The 27,356-nt window shown below is 37.4% G+C and overlaps 2 protein-coding genes, 1 long non-coding RNA gene and 1 pseudogene across 3 annotated transcripts in view; 1 reads left to right on the top strand and 3 right to left on the bottom strand.

The window, feature by feature from the left end:
• Positions 1 to 85: 85 nt before the first annotated feature.
• Positions 86 to 1,850, bottom strand: LOC107568536 (arylacetamide deacetylase-like 3; annotated as a pseudogene).
• Positions 1,851 to 2,362: 512 nt separating this feature from the next.
• Positions 2,363 to 13,600, bottom strand: LOC107568842 (uncharacterized). The gene is made up of 3 exons (XR_001606822.1): positions 13,522 to 13,600; positions 5,012 to 5,110; positions 2,363 to 3,175 (listed from the first exon to the last, which is right to left on the bottom strand). It is a non-coding gene; the product is annotated as an uncharacterized lncRNA (long non-coding RNA).
• dhrs3b (dehydrogenase/reductase (SDR family) member 3b) lies at positions 4,403 to 15,296 on the top strand. Its single transcript, XM_016254633.1, has 6 exons — positions 4,403 to 5,118; positions 10,675 to 10,818; positions 11,100 to 11,219; positions 13,547 to 13,785; positions 14,475 to 14,600; positions 14,696 to 15,296. Exons 1-6 carry the CDS (start codon positions 4,924 to 4,926, stop codon positions 14,778 to 14,780), a joined length of 909 nt encoding a protein of 302 aa, XP_016110119.1. The 5' UTR covers positions 4,403 to 4,923; the 3' UTR covers positions 14,781 to 15,296.
• An 8,602-nt stretch (positions 15,297 to 23,898) lies between these two features.
• LOC107568719 (leucine-rich repeat-containing protein 38-like) overlaps positions 23,899 to 27,356 on the bottom strand; it is a 38,143-nt gene continuing 34,685 nt past the window's right edge. The window contains exon 4 of the transcript XR_001606804.1: positions 23,899 to 23,908. The gene's annotated coding sequence lies outside the window, so the exon portion shown is untranslated. The remainder of the gene's footprint in view (positions 23,909 to 27,356) is intronic.

Here is a 27,356-nt window from a genome sequence, read left to right as displayed (position 1 = left end):
TAAAGGTTTGTTAGTTTTTACATTTTTCTACGGAGCATTTTTGTTCATTCCCATTATTCACAAAAAAAAAACCTAACAGGCCACATTCTGCATCTTTCTGCCAAATCTTTTGACTTCTCAGAGAGTTTTTACATATTGTACAATGCTGTCCATACCCTTTTGAGAAGACAAATGTCAACCAGCCCTGGTTGAAGAAACTGATGATTCCGTGGAAGCCATCAGATAGATGTTCCCATGTGACATCCACTCCTACATCCTTCAGTCGCTTAAGGAACAGAATGCCATAATCCCACAGTACATCAAACTCACAGGTCAGGATGAAGGTGGGAGGTGCGAGGCGAAGAACATCATCCTCGTCTAGTAAAGGGGAGATCTCTGGATCCAGCCCATTTTATGATGTGATAGACATCAGCATCATGGCTTGTGATAACCACCGGACATCTTACTCCCTTTCTAAACTGAGGTGGAAGATTTTCTGGATCCAGCCATTTCTTATAGCAAAGTTTTAGCTCGACAGGAACATGCTTGCCTTTCAGAATCTGCTGGCTCCACAGACGTATTCCCGTTGAGGTACTGCAGGAAATAGAACACCACTCGGCCTCTGAACAATATGGGCACAGAGTGGTTCAGCTGGTATGAGGGCAGGTGGAAATCTGCAATCTGTAGTGCCGGGTAGATGAGAACCTGGGCACAGGGAGATGGCAGATGACCATCCTGTGACTTCGACAGCCTCTGGCAGAGAGCGGCTGCCAGGTTCGCCCCTGCACTGTCCCCACCAACTGCCACCCTGCGTGGGTCCACCCCAAAATCGGCTGCCGCTATTGACAGGAAGTGGCGAGTCACGACCTCACAGTCATCTAGGTGGGCAGGGTACCTGTGCTCAGGGGCCAGACGGTAACAAAACATGTGAAACAGAAAAAGAAAACAAGACGGAAAATGAAACCAGCCAAAATTTAACTTGATTTTTTACAATCAATGAGTATGTCAAAATTCACCTAACCCAACAGACACAACTGTGGTGTCACTCTCCAGTGAAATATACCGACACACTTCATTGTAAACATATGTGAAAGATCAAACAAACAATGAAAGCAGGTTAAACTATGGACACAACAGTATTTCACTGTTTCTTTAAATTACGATTGCAGCCAAACACCCATCCGCGACCATGAAAGTACACCAGGCCCCTTTTCTTCTCTCCTGGGGCAGTATTAGGCTCATACACCCTCACTGGAACTCCACTGAAGGTCAAGTCCTTAATACGAAGCCCGGAAGGCACTGGCCTTTTGTGGGCCATGATACAACATCTGAACCTTCGTATAAAATTCATCTGATTGCACAACCCCAATTGCCCCAGAATTTGGCCCTAAAGGTTGGTTGAATTCAAAACAGACTCGTTGACAATGATTGGCCAATTCATGAGACTCACTGTGCAATTAAATGTGCCACTCAGTGGGTAAAGAAGTCCACTTAGCCATTTAAATCCTGTACTCATATTCTGAGACAAGAAGAACAGCTCATATCTCTTTTTAATTATCCTTGAGAGAATATCGAGCTATAGTGCTTACAGAAAAACATGTTTAGTCTGCAGTATAAATTAGAATTTAACAAGAAATCAGAATATATGATTGGATTTGCCAGCAAACGCAACACAAACAGCATTAAACACTCACCACAATGCTTATCCCCACATACACACAATGAGTCACGCGTAGTTTCCAAGGATTAGCAACTCCATGAGGAATATTTATATTTCTTAGCCCCGAGTACACTGGGACAACTACTAATAAACAAAAAGCAGCAAAAAGAGCTGCAAATACAATGAGCAATATTGTGATTTCAGTGTGCATGGCTGGTTCAACGTATTGCATTCACAGCAAAAGATGTTCAAAATATTCCCTCCCCTTTATAGTGTAGGTGCAAGTTTAAGGTGTGCCAGAGCTGCCAGGTCTACTGGTTTCACACAGAACTAGGCTAGATCAAGTGCTGATTTTTCCCAGAAGACAGCTTTAAATTAGATTTAGATGTATTTTCAGATAATCTTCTACAAAGTAAAACAGATTTTATTTTAGACTAGATGTGTTTCAATTGTAATACAGGACAAAGTTCACAAAATAGTGTCAGCCAGTGTTGGGAAGGTTACTTTGGAAATGTAATAGGTTATAGATTACACATTTTTTTCTCAGTAACTGTAAAGGTGTAATTACATTTATTTTGTAATTAAATTACATAGCATCGTTACATGTAACTAGTTACTCCCCAATGCTGGTAACAGCTCTAGTAAAAGCATATGGCACTGTATGAATTTATACTAGATGAAAAGTCTGAACACAGTACAATTGAAATCTGCCAACCCTGACTAATGCCCACTAGGTATGTTCTAACTGACCAGATAAGCTCATTAGTATTTCAACAATGCACATGAAAATATGATGGCTGAATGTTTACATAACATAAGAGATAACTGATGGTGGCACAGCTTTAGTGAAGACAAAACGCTCATATTCATCAACTGGAAACTAACTCAGTTCCTTTAATCCTTTTACTGTGCAAATGATAAAACTATCTTCCATGACAGACAATGTCTGCACTATGGCTACCACTGAGAATACATCAGATTTAGTGAACTTTCACTATTGATCTGTAGATGGCAGTGACACTCTAACTGAAAAGAAAAAGCCTTTTTGTTCAGCATCATCATGCTGTTATATCTCCACAACAAAATGTGCAAGATAAAATAAAACCATCAAATAAAAACAGAATAATGGTTGTAAAATATTGTGCAACATAAGAAAATTACGTCAGCATCTGTGATTTTAGGCCTGTTTTTGATCAACAGATCCAGAAAAGGCCAAATTCAAGTGAAACATGCTTTTTTCCACCCACCAGACAACCATTAAACTTTCTGAGAGTTGCTGGGCCATTACTAAAAGGCACAGCATAGCACAAAGCAGTCTTTGTGAGGCTGCATTTTGACCCGGTCCAGTCTGAGCAGCCCTCCATTCAACTTTAAGCAGTAGAAGCAGAAGCCAGGCCAAAAATCACAGTCTGGAATATCCAGTCTGGCTCCAGGGTTTACTGTGTGAGTTTAAGAGCCATTTACAAAGGTCTCCATGTTCTGGAGGTGCACTGGTCTGCAGGAATCCTTCCTCTGCCTGAGTCGGAGCACTGCGGGCTGAAAAGAGCAACAGGATACCCAAGTGTAACAGCATGTAAAGCAAACCACATGCTTGTTTACACATATTGAAAAGTTGACGTGGAAAATAACTAATATGATAAATGAAATTAAAATACGCGAGAAAGCTTCTGTCTGAAGGTATGCAATTTTGTTGTTTGTCTGTTTTGTACAGAAACCTTGCAAAAACGATGCCTAGATCCCGTTTGTAGGACCATTCTTCTTTTGATTTAACAAATAAATTACAATCCACTATAACATGTAGCATTACCTCGAAACAACACTGTAAACAAGCTAGCCCACTTGTTTACTATGCAGTGAACAAAACAAAGGTAGGCATGCTATTCAAAACATTATAAAGGTCATAAAATGCAATTTTCTAATTGTATATAACACTTAATTTCACTTTGTTTCTGTTAATACAAATGTTGTCAAACCGGTTCATTTTCCCCCGTCAGTTTAACAAATCTTCTGTCGTGTTGACACTTGTGTTAACTGGCAGCTTTATCAGTCTTACCTGTAACATGTGTCAAAGCACTTAAACAGCTAGGTTGTTAAACCCAAAAGCGTCGATCCAGTGATTCATGCAAACGTAACCAATACGAAACGCATGGTGTTTCGTTCGTGAATCTGTTTTGAATCGACCTTCTTTATTAAGGAACGACCTAAAGAATAAACACGGTTTTGTTGTTCGAGTCTGACCAAGCGGCACTAAACGATACTTGACATGAACCAACTTAACTGAATTATCTCGTTTGTTTACAAGAATCTGTTGACCGACACCGATTGGATACTATCGACTGAACGAGCCGTTTGTCCAGCTCGTAATTTTAACGTCAATTTAATCTCGTTCACAACAAGAAGAAAGGCTAAGAAGAATATTATGAATGTGTCAAAATGACTGAGCATACACAATTAAAATGACTCATTATTTATTATTTTTTTTCTACAGCTTGATTAAAGTTATGCCCAGTAGCTGACAAAATATTGGGAATTATATTGTCATTTGTGTGAAAAAAGAAATAGATCTACATAGCTATGCAATTTTATTAATAGAGGACATGTTTCTACTCTACGTTTTGTGTGTTTGTTTGTGTGTGAATACGATTCGAATCGAATGATTAATGAAGTGAATGATTAAAGGACTCATAGCCCAAATGTTCGCTAAGCAAATCATTTCAGTGAGCCGATTCAAAAGATTCGAATCACTGGAATGAAGCAAAAATCCCCACCACTAGTTACAAAATAAGCGCAGGTTGAAAGGCAACGAAATTGCCTGTGGCACCACTTCTGGGGGAGGGGACATAACCGTCATAAAGAAACCCTCACACCAAGGTTTGATAAAGCGATACTTCTGTCAGTCCTCCAGCTGTCAATCAAGATAAATGGTCTCTTTAAAACCCCTATCAGATCCGAGGTATCGTCAGAGTTGGATTCTGGCCGCTGTCAGTGCAAAGCAGCAGCGCACACTTGTCGCAGCAAGAGCTCCGTGGATAAAGAGTTCGTGTGGAATAAAGGTGCGCAAAATGACAGATATTCCGCCGGGGCGCACATAAACTGCGTTGGATTGTGGTAGATGGATGAATTTCACTCTATTTAGTGTCCGTCAACTTTGCAAAATAAGGCGAAATTGCCTTAACCACTCCTGTAAAATAGGAGTAAAGGTGATCGCTCCGAGCAAGGATTCAATTAGTTCAGCAATTGTTCCAGGCGAGAACTGAGATAAGCGAATATACTGAGGGAGTGAAATGGATCTGAAGGCGCTGGGCTGCGTGGTCCTCTTACCTATTCAGATATTCTACTATATTGTCAAGGCGACCGTGTGCTGGTTCTTACCGAGCAGGCGGAGAGATCTGACCGGAGACGTGGTGCTTATCACGGGTGGCGGACGGGGCATCGGCCGTCACCTGGCTAAGGAGTTCGCCGTGCGTGGAGCTAAAAAGGTAAACATGATGTATCATTACTGTTAGTTATATGGCTTGGCATACTGCGTAATATTTCAATTCAAAACTTTCCATGGGTGTATGGTGTTAGTATATAGCCCCATAGTTTGAATTCCTGGAGGTCTCCCTCTTTCTTTCCCTTTATGATTGTTAACTGTAAGTCAAAACTATCAGTTAGACTGCACAAAGTTGCATAACTGCTATTAATGTAAAGATAATTTAGCTATAATTATGCAATGTTATTATCAATAAACCTAAATGTATATTCTATGACTGTCTTACCCTTACAAAAATGATCAGTTTCCACCAAAATACAATATTTTCAGTGTGAGAAGCTTTCAGAATCTAGCTGTAATTTAAATGGTTCACTGCACCTCCTTAACCACTATAAAGGTTATTACATGCACGGAGAATAGGCTACTGATTTGAATATTAGGCTAATTAAGGGAAAGTTGTTTTTAAAAATGATTAAAACATTTGTACAGTGTAGCTGTACTGTAATAATCATAAATGTAGAAACCATAGTATGTATGTGAAAACTGTGGTTATCATGGCATGTTTTGTAAGCTAATCCACATTAACACAAATCATTAGCCACGTAATGGATGTGTTTGTTTTGTTTTGAAAAGTATCAGTCTGGATGGGCTACTCCTCTCCCTAGGGACACTGCATGTCCTGTTCATAAACCCATTGTCTCAAAAGTGCATAGGTCATAACCCCTATGGTCAACAGACCAATCAAAATGTAGAGCTGGAACCCAATGTCTGGTTCAACTTGTAATACAAACTGGGTCAACTAACAAACAGCTATTTTGAGGAAAACATCCTTCTTTCAAACTTTGACAGCTCTCATGTTCAGATTATTACACCGGCCATGTGGCCAACAGGTTCATGGTGCCAGCAACTTTGACCTTGACTAAACACTTGGATGATTAGGCTTCTGACTTTTCGTATGAATTTGTACTCTATTACGAGCTCTATCTGGAGTATTCATAATCCCATTGTCTCAAAAGTGCATAGGTCATAACCCCTATGGTCAACAGACCAATCAAAATGTAGAGCTGGAACCCAATGTCTGGTTCAACTTGTAATACAAACTGGGTCAACTAACAAACAGCTATTTTGAGGAAAACATCCTTCTTTCAAACTTTGACAGCTCTCATGTTCAGATTATTACAGCGGCCATGTGGCCAACAGGTTCATGGTGCCAGCAACTTTGACCTTGACTAAACACTTGGATGATTAGGCTTCTGACTTTTCGTATGAATTTGTACTCTATTACGAGCTCTATCTGGAGTATTTAATGGCTTAATTAAATCTTTCACGTTGGCAGTAGTGTAATGTTTTTGTGTCCCAGCAGTCAGATTGCAAAGCACAGTCTAATGAAACAGGACTGTGTTCTGAAAGTCAAGAGCTGGGAAGAAATGTCTCACCCACCCAAGACATCGCATTATAAATAGACCCAGTGGCCCAACTGTAATAAACAGAGCTTAATAACTTCTGTAACTGTGACAGGGGCCCCCATGCTTGGCGGCATTACACCCATGGCTCTACTTTGATTTATACACATTTCCCCTCCAGAGAAGCTTGTGTGTATGAGGCTAAATAAAAACCCATCATAAGAGTCGCAGCACAAACCTTACACAGCAAACAATTCGGAGACCTTAGATTCCTTAGATTCCTGAATGCTCACCAACATGCTCAACGTCCCAGGGCAAAGGTCTTTGAAAGAAGCAGCTTTGCAGCAGTACGTTAAAGGAAGCCACTGTGCTTGTCAACACCCCGTTGTTAGCCATTGTCAAGGTGTGAAGGCTTTAGAAGAGACACCTGCAGTGGCTATCTTTACAGTTAACCCATTCTTAAGGAATGCTAAAAAGGCATGAATCATAAATGCACAGCCTCAAATTTAATTGACCACTATGTGGGGGTTAAAATTTTCCAGAAAGCAACCATTTATTATGCCGTCCAAGAGGTCAGCAAATCTTCACTGCATGGTAATTCAACACTGGAAATATTTAGCAAAAATTATGTCATCGCCCACTTACCAAACCCTAAATGATGATTTGAAGAACCAAGAAAAATAAAAAACAAGAACAGAAATTCTGGAGCTCTTGAAAATAAAGGTTCTTTATTGGCATCTATAGATCCATACAGCCAAATACCTTTAATATTCATGGAACTTGAAAAATAATCTTTAGATTATTTAAATATTGTTTGCACTAAGAAAGAAATTGAGCTTTTCACCAAAAGTTTCTTCTGCCAAAACCCTCTTTTGGAACCTGTGTACAGAAGCACCATCATCAGTAACCATCCATGTGGTCCCATGGCTAATGGCTTAAGGAAGTTTGAAGGAAGTCAGCCCTATGTAAATTGCTTTCTGTATGTGTATGGGCTGGGGGGAGGGTGGCAGGGACCATACAGCTCCCAGCTGGGCAGTGCCCTGTGGCTGACCCTTCTGTCTCCACACTAATTAGACAGCGGCAGGCGACTGCCTCCTGAACTCCTTGTGCCCCCGCCCACGTTCAGACCCATTCCATACGGTGCAAAGTGGATGGTGAAATGCTGATGTTATCATGTCTTTCACCATAAACCAGCTTAAATGGTCATTCATGAGGGCTTCAAACACAGAGCATTCATCATTTGTGTTCATCTTTAAGGAAACACAATGTGTGTCCTCACAGGACTAGATTAAGGACGGTTTGTTTGCTCCTTATTTTCGCATATTATATGCTAATGCAGTGCACTCAGCCATTGCTACTCTAAGGACTATAAGACTTGCTAATGTGATGTGTGCAGATGTGTGCAGATGAAGCTCATAGTGGGATTGTAAGGGAGACCACCTTGTGAGCTCTTGTTCTCTGACAAAAAAAACAAAACAAGATTGTTGTGAAATCCTATTAGAAGCTTAATCAATACCTTCCCAGTAATTAGCTCAAAGGTCATGCATATAAAGCAGACCCATACAAGAACACACAGGCAAGTTCATCAAATAAACGTGCATTAGGCCAAAGAGGTGAAATCACCTACAGATCAGACCACCTTTGGCTTAATTCATCAGCAAACATCACTGATAGGGACCACAGAGATTGCTCCAGGTTAATTAGGATGGCTAACATTAAATCGTTATCTGGTTAGAATTAATTTAGCTAGAAAAACACAGCATAAAACAGTTAAATTTTTGGTGAGTAATGTTTCTTCACATTTCAGATTGACCCTAGTAATAGCTCAATTTTTCCATGTAGGAGTCGGCTGAAATACATTGAAAAGAACACACCACATGTTTAGAGGCTGGAAATTTCCACAAACCCTTTCTCGAAAAAAAAAAAACAGTATTAGACCAATTACAGGCAACCATGGTGAATAAATGTGAACCATTTTTCAGTGACAACCAGCCAGCAGTGTGAAAAAGGTAACTGTGCACTTCAATATTCAGTTCTTGCCATTAAAAGCAAAGCTTTGTGAAAGTAAAAACCTCAAACCAGACCCTGGGTTTAGCTGACAACGGTATTTCGGTTCCAATAAAACTAACTGTTAATGGAGGGGCAAGGCTAAGTTCCTTTTACAGGCCATCATTATAAAATATCATATTAGCTCTCCACTAGTTAGTGATGGACATATTCACACATTTATTTCAGAAATCAGGACATATAACAGAATATTGTTTTTATATTAATTTAATTATAGTGTTACTGTAGACCAGTGTTGTTATTTTTAATGGAAAAAAATGTGTTTTCAATTATTAAAATAAAGCTGAAACAAAATTAAATATAAATATTAAATTACAAACGTAAACAACACACATAATGACAAAAGCACATAATAAAATTACTAAAATTAAAATGAAAGCTATTAAAAAAACAATAGAAAGTCAACCAATAGAAGCCAATTCATAGTATTGTATATACTAAAATACTGCTGCAGACTAACCATAACCGAGTTAGTTAGTAAACAAATAAATAAATGAATAAAATAGATTTTTATATTCATATTTTTCCAAATGAGGAAGATTTTGTCATCTTAGCTAATGTCTGCAGCAATATTTGTCCCAAAAGGACAGTTAACCAATGAGTGCACGCACACACACACATTGTGTTTCCATGTTTTATGGGGACATTCCATAGGCGTAATGGTTTTTATACTGTACAAACTGTATTTTCTATTGCACTACACCAACCCTACACATATACCTACCCTTTACAGAAAACTTTCTGCATTTTTAGATTTTCAAAAATCTTCATTCAATATGGTTTATAAGCTTGTTTCCTCATGGGGACCTAAAAAAAGTGGTATTACTATCCTTGTGTGGACATTTTGTCCCCATAACGTGATAAAAACCAGGTACACAAACACACACACACAATTATGAGGTTGTTGCAGCAGAAAATGGCTGGGTCAGTATTCCCAGTAGGCTGTGTAATCTCTATGAGAACTGTCTGTGAGAGATGATGAGGCAGCATCACTGATTTCATTACCTTTCCTTGACCTCTCAGACTGACAAATCTAATTGACCAATCACTGCCCCCCTATGTTCCCTGTCCCAGCCAATCCATTCACATAGGCTTCTCTCTTAATCCTTCTCCAAACTAATAGTGGCCGTGAAAAATAGCCCCACTGTTCCTTCATTGAATGGGACTCTTCTGTTTATACCATACCCAACTACTGTGTTTCATATGTTGGTGTGGTATATACTGTATTCATCACAAATGGAAAAAGCTTTTGTAGTAAAAATTGTGGTATGACCCTTGTGGTGTGTGGCATATTTTAAATTTGAAATTCATTATTATTTATTTTTTTCCATGGAATACCATTGTAGAATACCACATTTCTCCTAGTCCTCATATAGAGTTCCAAGTAAATGTGGTTTTAATTTAAAAAGCACATACACAAACTAATAGTGGCCGTGAAAAATAGCCCCACTGTTCCTTCATTGAATGGGACTCTTCTGTTTATACCATACCCAACTACTGTGTTTCATATGTTGGTGTGGTATATACTGTATTCATCACAAATGGAAAAAGCTTTTGTAGTAAAAATTTGTGTGTGGCATAATTTAAATTTGAAATTCATTATTATTATTTTTTTTTTCCATGGAATACCATTGTAGAATACCACATTTCTCCTAGTCCTCATATAGAGTTCCAAGTAAATGTGGTTTTAATTTAAAAAGCACATCCTGAAATACAATAACAGATTATCATCTGACTCATGCTTTCTGTCAAAAGTTTTGGCATGAATTATAGGCCACATATCCTCGTGTTTACTAGTAAACACCCACACTGAAGAACGCAAGTCATGATAAATCAGGTAAGACACTGTTAAAGCACAACAACTGACAACATGAAATTCTTTCAAGCAAATTAAATCTACTTTGAAATGTGAATTCATGTGACTAAGTACTTAATCTGTGCTATTGAGCAGTGACGTATTATGGTTTTGCTTTCGGAAAGATGATATATGGCCAATATGACAGATCCCATCATGCTTCGTAAACCTTTAGACTTCTTGCCAGTTTTCTGCTCTGGTCCACCTTTGACATGTGGTTCCTATCTCTTAACAGCTAATCCTGTGGGGCCGGACGGAAAAATGTCTGAAGGAGGCATGCGAGGAGATTGCCCTCATGGGGACGGAGTGCCATTATTTTGTTTGCGATGTGGCCAACAGAGAAGAGGTTTACAAGCAAGCCAAGGTTGTCAGAGAAAAGGTATGCCCCATAATATCATACTCTGAGGAGTTTCTTAATTACGATCATAATAAGATTAGTTCAAACTGGTTGGCTCTAATAACCTGTAATAACCCCAGTGCTGGCTTTGTCTCAGCTCTGTTGCCTTCCACCCCCGTAGCCTGGATAGAGATTACACTTAGCCTGAAATGTCTGGGTTAGATAAGGCCCAGCAGTATGGCAGAGCTAACTAGCCATGAAAGAGAACAAAAGCACATTTTTGGAAAGAATATCTCACAGTGGGTCTTTTTTTCTCATGGTAGGTGGGAGATGTTACCATTCTAGTGAATAATGCTGCAGTGGTGCATGGAAAGAGTTTGCTTGACAGTGATGATGATGCTCTTCTGAAGTCACAGCATATCAACACCATGGGACAGTTTTGGGTAAGTAGATAAATGAGTTGGGAAAGGATAAGTTAGAATGGGTTTGTCTGATTCAATGTTGTCAAAACTAAAACAGCTATTAAAGTTGCATTAATCTAAATGTAACACTTTCTTGTCTTTTCTAGTTTGCTTCCAAATTAAGGTGACCAGACGTGCCACTTCCCGGAGACACATTCTGCCCAGGATTTCATCTGCCGCAGATGTTTTTGCTGCGCCGATCGATCGTTGTATGACATCAAAGTACCTCGAGAACTATAGAAAGCAGAGCAGATAGTTCCTTATGCTTTCCAATCACTCTCGCGGTACTTTGATGTCATACAATGATCGATTGGCGCAGCACAAACAACCAGCACCTAGTTATTTTAGGCAATTTAGAAATCCTGGGCAGAACGTGTCCCCGGGAAATGGCACGTCTGGTCACCTTATTCAAAATAGTTTAATAAACCTGGTATTGCATATTACGAATATTGTTGGCTCTTGTCTGCCAAATGCATAAATGTAAACAAATGTTACAATTGTTAAAAATCAAAATGTTGCCTCTGCAAATAAATGGAAATAAGTTTAATTTAAATAATAAAATTGCTAAAACTAAAATAAATACTCAAATAAAAACGTATTTTTTTAGAATTACTAAAATAAATGAATAAAATTAAGATATAAAATCTAATTCAAAACCTACTGGTATCGGTATCAGGCCCGATACCGGTCTCCTGTACTCGTACTCGTTAAAATGCCCCGATACCAAACGCCGATACCACACAGCATGTGATAAATGCCATATTCAAACAAAGAAACACCAACAACAGAACAACAGACAGCAGAAAGGAGTTAAGGATGTCTACTATGAAGTATATGTATGCAATGAATATAATGTTAAACATTCGGTATTAACGCCTGTATAGCTGATGTGCGCGAGCTGATAAACAAATCACGCTGAGTGGATTGAGCGTGCGGCGGCGCAGATGCGCGAGCTTGTCGAGTGAATATATCTTTCTCACAGACATCACTGGAAAGTTTGTAGTTCGGTCGGATATGTAAAAAACAAGTAAGTAAAACAATGGACAAGTTACTTAACGGTAGGGGGAGAGAGAGAGAGAGACAGAGAGAGAGAGAGCGCACGCGTGCAATTCTGTAGTGTGATCTTGTATCACAGTTAGGAGCTTTAGAACGAGTGGTTCCCTGCATTATTACAGCAAAGCGCGTGATTACAGTACTAAGCCTCTGCTCTAATGCTATTAAATTAAAGATGATGTACCATAGAGCAAAAAAATTAACAGTGAAAGTAACAAAAACGTGTAAAATACGTTTTAATGGGCATAATTAAGTGTGAAAATAACCAAAAATTATTCAGAGACCAGATATAATTTTTGATATTTTTTTGTGGGTGCAGGACACTATAGTTCATTTATGTAAGTGAGGACCACAAATTTTGGTCCAAAAATTATTCATACCGAGTCTGGGAAAAAAACATGAGGTTTGCATGAAGCTGGATGACAGCATGCCCAGGAGACTACAGGCTGTCCTTGAGGCTAAGGGTTGTCCGACAAAGTATTCATAGTTGTGTAAATACTGTCATACTAACAGCTGTCTGAATTATTTTGGTTGATTGTAATCTATTACATACCTTTCTATCAAAATTATCTAACATTATCAAGATGAATTTGTTCTGACACAGTGTAACTCTGAGTTCTTGTCATATTTTATTACCATTTTCTAAACTATAGCGAATATAATGTGAGAAATGTTGAAGGGGTCTGAATAAATTTTGGTTTGACTGCATCTATTTGATAAATGAAGTTAACCAACTAACATTATACATACCCTTTTGGTTTCTGTACCCAATATTTAAAAAATTTACAAATGCAATAAAAATATCGGTATCGGTACTCGGTATCGGCAAGTACCAAAAATAAAAGTATCAGTATCGGGCGAGTACTGGAAAAAGTGGTATCGGTGCATCCCTAGTAGTAGTAGTAGGAAGTAGGCAGTGAGCGTGATTTCACCAAGTACAACATGTTCCTGGATCAACACCCATTTAGAGAAGCTAAAGTGTAATTTGTGTTCCAAAATTTAAAACAAAAAAACATCCCCAATTTGCTATTGGTTAATCAAACACAGTCCCACAGCCAAACGCGCACCACTGGTTAATGTTGCTATGTTAGACTAAAACAAATAATGCAATGTTGTATGAGTTATGAGAAAGTATTTTAAGTTAATAACATCATTTACATATTAGGTTATGTAATATTTGACATTTTTATCACCTGCCTTCCAAATTCCTACTTCCAGGGGATTAATTTACCTTTTAATAATCTTTTCATCCACAGACCACAAAAGCCTTCTTGCCTCGTATGCTGGAACTGCAAAATGGTCATGTTGTGTGCGTCAACTCCATCCTGTCTCTTTCGCCCATCCCTGGTGCTATAGACTACTGCACTTCTAAAGCATCATCACTAGCCTTCATGGAAAGCCTCACTCTGGGGTTGCTGGACTGCCCGGGGGTGGGCTGTACCACTGTCCTCCCGTTCCACACCAACACTGAAATGTTTCAAGGCATGAGAGTCAGGTGAGCTGATGGGTACAGCACAAATTAATTCACTCATATAGACAGCTTTTGATCCATCCAAATAATTGATGGAAGAAATCAATTCAGTCTACCTTTCCTTTTGATGATCCCATTTCAACTGGCAGTAAGTCACATCGAGGAAGCAAAATAGGTTAGATCATCATTTTAAGTACTTTTATGTGAACATCAAATCAAAATGGACCCGGTTTTGTTAACGCGTTATTGTGTGATATTTTGAATGATTCATCACAACACATTATTCCAAAAAAAACAATTTTCTTCGTAATCTTTAATTAGAATGCAATAACTTGGTTTTCAGGTGAAACGGCTTTACTTTTCTGTTGATGTCACATCACACAGATGTGACACAAACACACACTGTTACATGTGTATACATATACATACACACATATACATATACATATACACACACACATATACATATACACATATATATATATATATATATATATATATAATAACCAATAGCCAAATCGCTTTTAAAGGGATAAGTTCACCTTCATTTGGTCCCCATTGACCTCCATGGAAGTCAATGGGGACCAGCAACTGAAGGTGAACTACCCCTTTAAGACATTAATTTAGCAATCTCACATTTGATTTTCTTTGTTTACCATTTCACAATGGTGCATATTTGTGAGTCAATAAAAACAACTGTTTTTTCTCTGCAGGTTCCCCCAACTCTTCCCTCCTCTAAAGCCTGAGGTGGTAGCCCAAAAAACAGTGGATGCTGTTAGGACCAATACAGCCTTTGTTTACCTACCCTGGACCATGCATGCACTCATTATCCTCAAAAGGTATAGCCTGATACCATTTACGAATATAAATTATTTCAGCAAATGTGTTTTGAAAACCCTCACTGATTATATACTTTGTTTTACCCTTGAAACAGTATGCTACCACAGAGTGCCCTTGAAGAAATCCACAAGTTCTCAGGAAGCTACACCTGCATGAATACTTTCAAGGGACGGACATGAGAGGTCTAGAAACGACAATGGAGTTTCAAATGTTACCATTTTTTTAAGAAAACTGTTTCGTGGTCGAACAAGAGCTATGGAGTATGCCAGAAGCAGTGCATTAGAAGAAAAATAAGGCATGCCAGTGCACATGGTGCCTCATTTCTAGGACCCTTTGCAGGTCACCACTGACTTCTGTGTTGCAGTGTTGGACAAACACAGAATGGACACAAAAAAGCCTCAACCGACCGCCGTACTGTATGTTTACTTTAAAGTTTTGAACAATCACATTTTTAACTACTGTCACTGTAAATTCAGCATCTGAATAAAAAGCAGTTTTAAAGAGAAAAGCCTTCTATTGGGATGTTTTAAAATCCAGGCTCACAAAGTAAAGCTGTGGTTGGACTAGCCCTGGGCATCATACGGTTGGAAAGTCTGTGTTGTCCCGCGGGTCGACAGCAATAAATGCCTCTTCAGCACTTCATACTTACCAACACAACAGGCTTGACCTGCTGCTCCAGCACGTGGGTTGACTCATTCCCCCTGTCAGATAAATTCACTGTGCTGCTGGTGGAAAGAAATAAGTCAGATCTCTTTTGTGTCATTTTTCTTGGTCTCTTCTCTCTTGAAAAGATACAACAAATATGTGAGCTTGGTTTTTTTCAAAGCAGGGTCGAGTTACCTTTTTAACTTTGTGTTGAAGGTTTGGCTGGCTCAATTGTAACTTTCAAAAGTGTGTACTTTGTTCTGAGAACAAAGTTAAAGGGAGACCAGGGAAAATGCTGTGCTTTCTTGTGATTTGCTTTATGGCAAGCTGGAAATATTTAACCACAGATCCATCCAACCACTGCTGTGGTGCTATGTAAAAAAAAAAACCTGTGCCTTTCTAAGATTAAAAGTATAGTACAACTCTCTTGATGTGATCTGAGGCTATTTACTAAAGCTGTTGATTTAAAAACATATTTCAATAATTTTTTTTACCCTGTGTAACATTCAAGCTCTCAAAAGGGGCTGTCAATTAACCATGTTGATTTAAAACAACTAATAACAATTATTATTAAGTAAATGTATTTATTTAGATACTTCAATTAGGGCTGTCAGTTTAACGCATTAACTTAATTGGTTATGAAAAATAACGCTATTAAAATATTTATATTTCATTTAGATTAATGCAATATATAAATATTTTAGAGCAGCAGTGCATCACACGAGTGCTGATTTCGTCCCGTATATCACGAGTTTAAATGTGATTTTATACAACAGTAAATAAAAAGTTGATAAAGTATATTTTAAACAACAACAATATTATGCGTTTTTGCTCAATTTTGCAGAGAACATATTACCTTTATAGCCATTACAGAATTGTTGAGCGTCTCCAAGCAACACAGCTGGGTTTAGTTTCTGAATGAATCTGCGTTTTGAACGAATCATGTGAACCAATGATTCAAAGCCTCATTCATAGAGAGCCATTTACTTAATTCCTTAATGAACGAATCGAATGAAAACATTTACCGCCACCTGCTGGCAGATTTCGTTTTTTTATTTAGAGTATAATTTCACAAAATAATAATAATAAAAACGTTAATATTATAAATAATAAAAACATTAAAGGGATAGGCCTAATTCACCCCCCCAAAAAATGTAAATTCTGTCATAATTTACTCACACATGTCGTTTCAAACACTTCTTTTGTGGAACATAAAAGAAGGTATTTTGAAGACTGGTCACAAAGCTGTTTTGGTTAATGACTTTCATTGTATGAACAAAAAATGCTGAGTTGTTTCTAAAATTATCTTCTTTAATATTCCATAGTTTATGTTAGGCCGTTGTAGCTTAAATGTTTGTGTATAATACATTTTATGTTCAATCAAATAAAAATTCTCTTACTAAAGCTACAATTTGTAATGTCTACTTGATACGTTCTCATTTAACACAAAATAGCTTTAAATAATCTTTTGTGGGTATTTTCAGTCAAATTTATTTTGCGATTAATTAGATTAATTAATTGACACATCATGTAATTAATTAGATTACAAATTTTATTCAACTGACAGCCCTAATTTAAATTAAAATAGTTAAATATTTTAATTGTATTAATGTGATAAATCTAATTCTGTTAAATTTTTTATTTGATTGACCAGTGTTGTTAAACATTAAATAATTTTTACTAATTTAAATAATGCTGAAATAAAATAAAAAAGATGAGAAACTGACACTTAAAAATTGCCAACTGAAATAATATAAACTCTATTAAATTCTAAAAATAAAAGCTATTGCCAAAATATCTCTCAACGCTTTGGTCTATGTACTGTGCAAACATTCATATCTGAAGTGCAAAAAACAAGTTCAACCCTCTGTGCAAGTCCTAACGATGAAGAATAAATAAAAATGTGGGATCTGTCTGACCTCTGGACAGAATCACATAAGAATTATATTAATCACAGTAAACCACAAGCACCTTCTTCAACAATTACAGCTATGCTGCACATCCTGAGTTTGAGAAGAAAATAAATTAAAACATGCTCAGTTAAAGGAAAAATAGGAGTCTCTTGTGGGGACTGGTTTTCATTGCCCCAGAGTGGGCCATTTGAAATGCTGCAGGAAGAACGTAAAGTCGCCCGAGGGTCATGAAATTGGGGAGTTGTACGTATGCAAAAGAAAAGAAGGGTTCAGACCCCAGCGGGAAGGTTCAGACCAGGGTTAGTCAAACATAAATCATAGACCTCTCATACTGCATACATACTCAATTGCAAAGACTGCTTGAAATCATTAAACCATGTTTGCAGTCCATCCTCAGTGATCAGACTTTGATCAGAGTCCCTATGAGCTGGAAAAAGACATATGTGGAACAGAAAAACAAAACGACAAAAAAGACAATGACTTTTCCCCACCCGGAGCAGGATTTATTATTCCCAAATACAGACGAGACATTCTTCATAAAACACATTGCTTATTAATTACTCCTTGTATGTGTATCTCCTTCTGAGAAGCCTCGTATAAGATCAGAATGAGAGCAAGAATACTGATGATTTAATTCAGAGTGTATCATGATGTCTCTGATCCACTCAGTCCCTGCGGATTCATGAGTGGGAATCTTAATGTTGCAGGTCTGTGGTTATGCATTTATGACATCGGTACTTTATTCTGCCGAATCTGTTTTCCATATTAGTCTGTAATCCTTTTTTCTTTCAATCCATATTTCCTGACTCATGGATCAAGAAGGCTTATGAGGAAATGCAAAAAGCCACAGAAATCCTAAAAAAATGCACTCTGAAAGGGCAATGTCATGGTTGATGGAATAAGAGAAAACAACATAAATCATCAAGGCAAATATTTGAAACTCAACTAGCTTTAAATGTTACCTTTTTTCTCCTACATGCTTACTTTCAAACGGTCTTAAAATATTCCAAAATATATTAAAAAAAAGGCAATTTTTTAGTTGTAATTATCACATTCATTGTATTTGGTAATTATGGTCAATCCTATTATCTTACATTAGTCTGTTCTTGATGCCTGGATTTGGATGGAATTCACTGTAAATGAGTTTGGGCATGTTCCTGTAGTGTTACTACGCTCATGATTAGCACTGTTGCTAGTTCGACATGCTGTTCATCCATCATTCAGTAGCTGATCTGACAAAATGAGACTTTGCTGACCCCCAGCAAGGGGCTGAACCTCATGCCTCAGTTGACCTGTCTGCTGAGAATTATGGGCAACTGAGGCATGAGGTTAAAGGTCATGCATAGTCAGTGTCCTTATGCCCAGACAGAAAAGTAGAGTTTATTAACATTTATTACCCATAATTTACTAAAAGGTTATTTGGGTAAAATTATATGCATGTTAACATTTACTTATTTTAATGTTTAACAAACATGTAAATAATAATAGTTCATTCACAAATCTTTCTGAACTTTCATGAACATTCCAAGATGACAGATGTCAAGATTTTAATAAATAATGGTTTACGGTTTAATCTCTTATGTATGGCTTCAGAAGACTTCGAATATAGTCATATGGACAACATTTATCATACTTTATTGGTGTTTTTGTCTTTTTTATGCTTGAGAGCCTCAGTACCCAATAACTGGAATTGTGAGGAATAGAGCAAGTAAGTCATGAAGGTAAGGAAGTAATTACAGAATTTTTGGGCAAACTATCCCTTTAAGAAGAATATTGCTAATTTATATCCTTGTGTGTGGTCGTAGCAGAGAATGAACAGTAACATATAGTTCCCATATCAGACACTACACCTGGTTCTATCAGAGTGTGCAATGCTCCTCTAATGCTTCCTCTATAGATGAAGCATACAGAAAAGCAGTGTTCTTATCAGCAAGGATCTTTCCTGTGAACTGTGGTGAACTTCCACTCTCGCTATATCTTTTTTCATTAGCATTGCTTTCTGGAACGCTGTTATCACTGTAGTAGATCAAAGCAGGAACAACAACAGAACCGCGAACATCACAGCCAGGCGAGAAATTACATAAGGGCTGCACAGCCGTGCCAGATCAGCTCGCCTTTATGGCCGGGCTGTTTATTACACTCAAGCTTTCAAGAGATTACAACGGAGACAAAAACAAAGACTTTGCAATGATTCTTTACATTGATCTCTGCATGTGCTCACTTTTGATGGAATAGCATGTGTGTTGTGGGAATTAGATAAAAGGGATAGTTCTTCCAGGGTTGCCCAATTGCATTTTGTTTCCTGCAGTTTTCCCCTCTGTCAAAATCACAATCCAGGTAGAGATTGCTTTAACCTGCAGACTAAAAAACATCCAGCTGCAACAGTGTATAAATAGCCTCATTCCACGGGAAAACCTCGGATTTGGCAACAATGAAGTCATCCAAAAATGCCATTTCTGTCAGTGTCTCTTAAACAGAGAACAAAGAAAGCACTAGTTTATCAAAATATTAAAATGTTAATGCAGTCTCCTTACTGTTTTTCCCTGACACATTCATAAATATTACTTCTGCTAGTGCGCTGTGGCAAGCTTTATGCATGTGTTGGAGTGCTTATTAGGCTATGTAGGCAATTAAAGGCTCATAATAGCCTAATGATTTAAAAGGTTTATTAATAAACATGCGATTAGTCAACTAATGCTTAAAATTAACGACTACTAATCGACCAGAAAAATCCTTAGTTGAGGACAGCCCTAGACCCTAATAACTTTCACTGTATGAACCAAAAAATAAATAAAAAATTCTTCATTTGTGTTTTACAAAAGCAAAAAAATGCATACAGGGTTGGAACAACATGAGGGTGTGTAAATTATGACCATTTTCATTTTGGGGTGAAATGCATCCATTATGGTGCTTTAGGGGCCTCTATGTTATCAAACCCATGAGTTTAGCCAGCTGACACAAAGAAAGAGACGTCCTACATGCTTGCAAACAGAATGAAAGGCAGAAGAAAATGCAAACAGACAGAGGGAGTGGGGTGCATGGGTTAAACACAGTTTAGGATTTGGCAATGTATTCTGGGGTCTTTTTAAAGGCCACCAGGCCACAAATTTGGAGCCTCCACTGAAAGTGCTGTTCCCAGATGGATAATTGTGTGCACATTATTTACGACCCAAGCCACTTCCTTGTCAGTTATGCAATCACGATCCATTCTCAGGCGTTGTACCAGGAAAAAAAGTTCCCCTTACTGCCAGAGTCCAGAGTTAATCAACCCACTAAGCCATTAGTGGGTCATGAAAAGGATACAAGTTCTTCATAGCACCCCGAGCTAATGAGGGAAACAGCTTATGCACACTTTCAACACGCAGATCGAGTCATGACTAAGTGAGAGACCAGATGTGTCTGAATGCCTTTGGCCATTCATAAATACCGACTCAGAGGTCTTCCAGAGGAGACAAAGAGAGTTACCTTTCTGTGACCTGTTGCACTGTGTTTGCTCCCGTTGGATTTATTGACCCATTTGATGTCAATGTGAGGACCCATGTGGGAACTAAATCTAAAAAAGTGACAGAGTTCTCACTCACGGTTGCACTCGCCAGATCAATAAATCTGTCAGATCAGACATCATTAATCCTTTTGGGAAGAATTATTCACTAACAATCATTTGAGACAACTGGCTTGACATGCGAGGATGCATGGCAGCTCTGGTAATCAAATCGTCTGAGGTTGGGCTTACAAAGGAAATAGAGATGTTACGAGAGAGATGCTCTGAATACAGCATAAGTCACACCATTGGTAATGAAACTGAACTGAGAAGGTGAAAATAATGAATTTTAAAGGGCAGCATTTAGATCAATTTGCAGCTAGAGATCTCAATAAACAATTTGCAAACTAAAGCACTAGATGTTCAAGAAACCAGGCCAAAAATAAGAATGTCTTGCCTTTTACAGGCTTATGGTTGAACATGGCCCAAAACTAACAGATGCCCTTGATATCAATCACCCGTCACTGCCATAATACTACCCCACAAATACCTACACCACCACAATTTTCACTCAAAGAACTAAAAAAAAAAAGATCTTACAGACCAGAAGCCCAATATTACTAGTAATCTGCATGTAATACCAGCCAGCACATAAATCGACCACAACGTCACTGCACATCTGGGTTCTACACACTAATGGCAAATAAAACAGCAAGGTAGCTAAACTTCATCACCCACATCCTGATTGATGACTTGTGAGTTTGCACTTTATAACATCAGGACAATCTGTCTTCCACCAACACTTACCTTAAACGACAAAAAAAAAAGAGAAAATTCTATCACAAACTATATTATAATTCTATTAAAAAAATTAAGAAAACTCTATAGATCTATCAAGATAACAGAATCTGTCATCACATTTCTTTTTGTTGTAAAACATACAGAATATATGTCAAAACCTTAGCTATTACTATTTGTAGACTGCAAAATATACAGTAGGTTAAAAAGACAAGTTCTCAATACAGAAGGTACAGGTGCATCTCAATAAATTAGAATGTCGTGGAAAAGTTTATTTATTTCAGTAATTCAACTCAAATTGTGAAACTCGTGTATTAAATAAATTCAATACACACAGACTGAAGTAGTCTTTGGTTCTTTTAATTGTGATTATTGTACAAAATAATCACAATTAAAAGAACCAAAGACTTAAACTACTTCAGTCTGTGTGCACTGAATTTATTTAATACACGAGTTTCACAATTTGAGTAGAATTACTGAAATAAATGAACTTTTCCACGACATTCTAATTTATTGAGATGCACCTGTATATGATAAGATGTTTACATTACAGGGCCCTGGGGGCTCCCATTCCAGGTCTCATGGCCTCCACGAGGAGCCCACCCCCTCCTCCCGTCAGTCAGGGAAAGACCTGAACTTGAGATGACCCTGCTAAACGAAGTCCTGTTTGGGTTCATCCAAAGGCCACTGCACCGTTTTACCCTCCCGTCCTTCTCCCAGGCCCGCTATCATTCCGTGAACTTCCTATTTCCTTTGGTCTTAGAGTTGCATTCAATAGACATCTGCATAGAGAACAGCCCGCTCCACCCCACCACTATCACTCTAACCCCCACCCATCTAAACGCTGTCACCCTCTTTGTAGCCACTCCGTCTGACAGGAGGATGAGATCTAACGTGCTTACCACACCCCTATGACACTAGTGATCCTCCTCCCTGACTGCAGGTCTCTTGTATTGACACATGTACACAATAGTGTTCTTGTCAGAGCTGGCATGCATGCATACATGCACTTCTGTCAGCAAAAACCTCTGAGTCAGTGCTCCACATGGGCGCGAGCATTTGCACCTCATTAAAAGAAGGGCAAAGGCTGGAAAATCAAGAGTCAACTGAGAGGAACTTCTCTCTTTCAGCGTTCTCTACATGTGGTTCATGTTACCCGTTTGCAAGCTCTTTTCATCATACCAAAGAGAGACATCAGAGGGTTTACTCAAATAAGAACTATAAAATATTTATCAAAAGGAAATTAGCAGAAAATGTTAAAAGAACTTCATGTTAAAAGAATGTTTTGGGTTCACATTTGTCATAAGATTTGTTAATATTTTAATTCTAAATATAAGAGTCTCTTATATCATCAAGGCCACATTGCAGCATCAAATACAGTAACAACATTAATATTGTAAATTGCTATTGCAATTGAAAATAACTTTTCTAAAAAAATTTTTTTATATATTTATATTATTATTATTATTATCAGATTAATTTTCAGTTTTGCCATATATATATATATATATATATATATACATACTTTACTTTTTGAACAAAATGAATTTTATGTATTGCTATATATATATATATATATATATATATATATATATATATATACATACTTTACTTTTTGAACAAAATGAGTGCGCCCTTGCGGAATAGAAGTATTAATTTATGTCTTTCAACTGCAGTATAATGAATTTGGTTAATATATATCAACTTATAGGTCAACAATATCAATAATATAGGTCAACTTTTTCTGTAAATCCTTTATAGTATTCACTATAATTAAAATAATTTTCTTTGGTAAAGATATTATGCTACAAATACTGTCAATGCAGTTTACCTTCTTTTGAACCCAGGACATTTCTTTAAGCATCAATTGGTGCCCTCTTAATCATCTGCGCTTGTGTCTTTAAATAAACACTTTCTTAACTCTCTTTAAATCGATATGAGAATCCTGTAGCAAATCACTTTGAAAGTCTGGAAGTATGAATCCACATCAGAGAGTCCATTAGTGGAGGATGCTGCAGTAAGGGAAGCCACAGCCACATTCTGTGCTCCTCTCGCTCCGATGAGGTTGTGGGCTGTGGTGATTAAAGACAGAACCATAAGTGCCTGCCGACAGCTTCATGCCATTAACAGAGAGTGCCAAGCGAATGGCCAGCATAATGCTGCAGACTTTTCCAATTAGCTCATAAAAGACCAATCGCAAAGCAAGGCTTGGTAGGAACAGTCCCAGAGAATGGACTTCTGTGGCGAAGCAAGAACATTCTCCCCAACAGTCCTTCAAAATTCAAACCCCTCGGAGAGAAGAATATAGGTAAGGGGAAGGATATTTTAGTTACCTTCACCCAGACTAACTGCAGAGTGAATTAATACATCTTAAAATGGCCCTTATGAAAATTGGATTTCCATTAAGTACCATAGCAAAGAATTTTAACAAGGTAAAGGCCGATGTCTTGGCAGCCAATATGTGCTTTTCCTGCCATTAGAAAAGTCTAGTGCTCATAATAGGTGCAAATTAGAGTGTTTTCACAAAATTAACCTTATGGCTGTCGATAATTTAAAGCAGTTAAGACGTTGCTATTAAACATCACAGTAATAGAAAACATATCAGTATAACAACAGCAAGAGACTCAATACATACAGTGGATAAGAGTGGACAAAATGATTAAAAGAACGTAGCAACTAAATGTCAACTGACAGATAAATAGATTATTCATACAAAATTTAAGTAACACTTGAATTCACACATCATTTTGTCCATTAGCATTTCTCTATAAAGCAGTATACGGAAGACAGAAGATATAAACGGTCTTAAACACCAGCTTGATTCAGCAGATGCTTCTATGTGATTGTGTATTTCTGAAATGAGAACAATGAGATAAAATGATGTGGTAAACTGTGTGTTGCTAACATATCTACAACAAAAATGTGTAAATTGTTAGCCTACATTTGACCTCTTTAACCAAAATGGAGCCCCTAAATGAGGCTTTAAAATGGATTACCAGAAACATGTATAGCCTTTAAATAATGGAGTTCAATGTAACTGGCTTACTCGTTTAATAATAATAATCATCAGGCTTTCAAATAAAGTGAACTAAGGGTCCTGCACCAGCTGAGCAAGTAAAATGTATATGTATATACTATCTGCACACCAAGGGGTATAAGAGTATATACAGACAGATAACTTTCTTAGGCACCAGTTGAGTAGTTTTTGCTCACACAGGTCATGAACCGAAACGTCTCTCGTGCTTTGCTGTCACCTTGTGGTGACACTAGGCTTCGCACTAACATCCGACCTTCAGCAAAATACTATCAAACTGAATCAACGATCAGAAATGTAGTCCTGCCAGCTGAAGGACCAAAGCAGGTGATCACAGATGGCTATATTTATAAACTCATATTTAAGGATAACTTATTTATCCATGTAAATCCAAAGATTAAAAGCGAATGACGACTGTGATACAGAACTGCAGTAAATGTTTTAAAATGGTGCTTTTAATACATGCGATAACTGTTCTGACTTCACGTGCACCTGTTACTAGCACATTCGGATTCAACAAGGTACATTTGTTATTATGACATATTTAAAATCCAGCAAATAGGAATGAAATCACGACCTAGCAGTATTAACAAATTAATGACAAAGCATAGACAAACAAACCTTGCGAAACCGCGTGATGACCCACCAAGTCGATGACGTAATATTGGCGCGCTTTGGCAGATATGATAGCTTTGACGATTTATATAGGACCTATATATTTTTTTGTTTATCTTAATGTGGCTCCCCTGGCTGTTTTTTACGGTGGACGTGAAGTGCAAAACAAATCACAATTCTGAAAACAAAATAACAAATTACAAACGCAGATGCAAGTCTAAAAAACTAAATAACAATTCAGAAAACACAACAACAATTCAGAAAACATTATAACAAGTCAGAAAACACAACGACAAATCCGAAAACAAAATAACAAGTCAGAAATCACAACGACAAATCCGAAAACAAAATAACAAGTCAGAAATCACAACGACAAATCCGAAAACAAAATAACAAGTCAGAAATCACAACGACAAATCCGAAAACAAAATAACAAGTCAGAAATCACAACGACAAATCCGAAAACAAAATAACAAGTCAGAAATCACAACGACAAATCCGAAAACAAAATAACAAGTCAGAAATCACAACGACAAATCCGAAAACAAAATAACAAGTCAGAAATCACAACGACAAATCCGAAAACAAAATAACAAGTCAGAAATCACAACGACAAATCCGAAAACAAAATAACAAGTCAGAAATCACAACGACAAATCCGAAAACAAAATAACAAGTCAGAAATCACAACGACAAATCCGAAAACAAAATAACAAGTCAGAAATCACAACGACAAATCCGAAAACAAAATAACAAGTCAGAAATCACAACGACAAATCCGAAAACAAAATAACAAGTCAGAAATCACAACGACAAATCCGAAAACAAAATAACAAGTCAGAAATCACAACGACAAATCCGAAAACAAAATAACAAGTCAGAAATCACAACGACAAATCCGAAAACAAAATAACAAGTCAGAAATCACAACGACAAATCCGAAAACAAAATAACAAGTCAGAAATCACAACGACAAATCCGAAAACAAAATAACAAGTCAGAAATCACAACGACAAATCCGAAAACAAAATAACAAGTCAGAAATCACAACGACAAATCCGAAAACAAAATAACAAGTCAGAAATCACAACGACAAATCCGAAAACAAAATAACAAGTCAGAAATCACAACGACAAATCCGAAAACAAAATAACAAGTCAGAAATCACAACGACAAATCCGAAAACAAAATAACAAGTCAGAAATCACAACGACAAATCCGAAAACAAAATAACAAGTCAGAAATCACAACGACAAATCCGAAAACAAAATAACAAGTCAGAAATCACAACGACAAATCCGAAAACAAAATAACAAGTCAGAAATCACAACGACAAATCCGAAAACAAAATAACAAGTCAGAAATCACAACGACAAATCCGAAAACAAAATAACAAGTCAGAAATCACAACGACAAATCCGAAAACAAAATAACAAGTCAGAAATCACAACGACAAATCCGAAAACAAAATAACAAGTCAGAAATCACAACGACAAATCCGAAAACAAAATAACAAGTCAGAAATCACAACGACAAATCCGAAAACAAAATAACAAGTCAGAAATCACAACGACAAATCCGAAAACAAAATAACAAGTCAGAAATCACAACGACAAATCCGAAAACAAAATAACAAGTCAGAAATCACAACGAGAAATCCGAAAACAAAATAACAAGTCAGAAAACACAACGACAATTCAGAAAACATTATAACAAGTCAGAAAACACAACAACAATTCAGAAAACAAAATAAGAAGCCAGAAAACACAACGACAATTCAGAAAACATTATAACAAGTCAGAAAACACAACAACAATTCAGAAAACAAAATAAGAAGCCAGAAAACACAACGACAATTCAGAAAACATTATAACAAGTCAGAAAACACAACAACAATTCAGAAAACAAAATAAGGAAGAACCAGCTGAAGAACAGCAGAGTCGTGGTAGAAAGTTCGGAGATGGTATTAAAGTAGCTCAGTTTAAATGTATTGAATGAATTGCCCTTACTATGGAATAAAAAATACGGGGTGTCTATTTACATTTAGTTAAAAGTGGCTGTAACACATCAGCTTCAATGGCGCAGATGGATAAGTGCTTGTTGTTGGCTTTTTGTCGCGATCGACCCGGGTTCGATCCCGCCTTTTGCCGAACGGCAAACTTCCCTCCCTTTTCAAATCTCGTTTTAGCAATGGATTCTATTTACACTAAGTGAAAATAGCAGTATTTTTAGCAATATGCTATTTACACTAAGTGCAAATACCTATTTA

Source organism: Sinocyclocheilus grahami, unplaced genomic scaffold (assembly GCF_001515645.1).
Source record: "Sinocyclocheilus grahami isolate Dianchi unplaced genomic scaffold, SAMN03320097.WGS_v1.1 scaffold3.1, whole genome shotgun sequence".
Taxonomy (NCBI): Eukaryota; Metazoa; Chordata; class Actinopteri; order Cypriniformes; family Cyprinidae; genus Sinocyclocheilus; species Sinocyclocheilus grahami.
Note: the sequence above shows the minus strand (reverse complement) of the source record. Positions and strands in the feature narration are given on the sequence as shown.

Bases quoted from the DNA above. Each gene is read 5' to 3' on its own strand.
- dhrs3b (XM_016254633.1), top strand. From the start codon at position 4,924: ATGGATCTGAAGGCGCTGGGCTGCGTGGTCCTCTTACCTATTCAGATA. The intron at 5,119-10,674 runs GTAAACATGATG...ATCTCTTAACAG, and splicing joins CCGTGCGTGGAGCTAAAAAG to CTAATCCTGTGGGGCCGGAC. The intron at 10,819-11,099 runs GTATGCCCCATA...TTCTCATGGTAG, and splicing joins CCAAGGTTGTCAGAGAAAAG to GTGGGAGATGTTACCATTCT.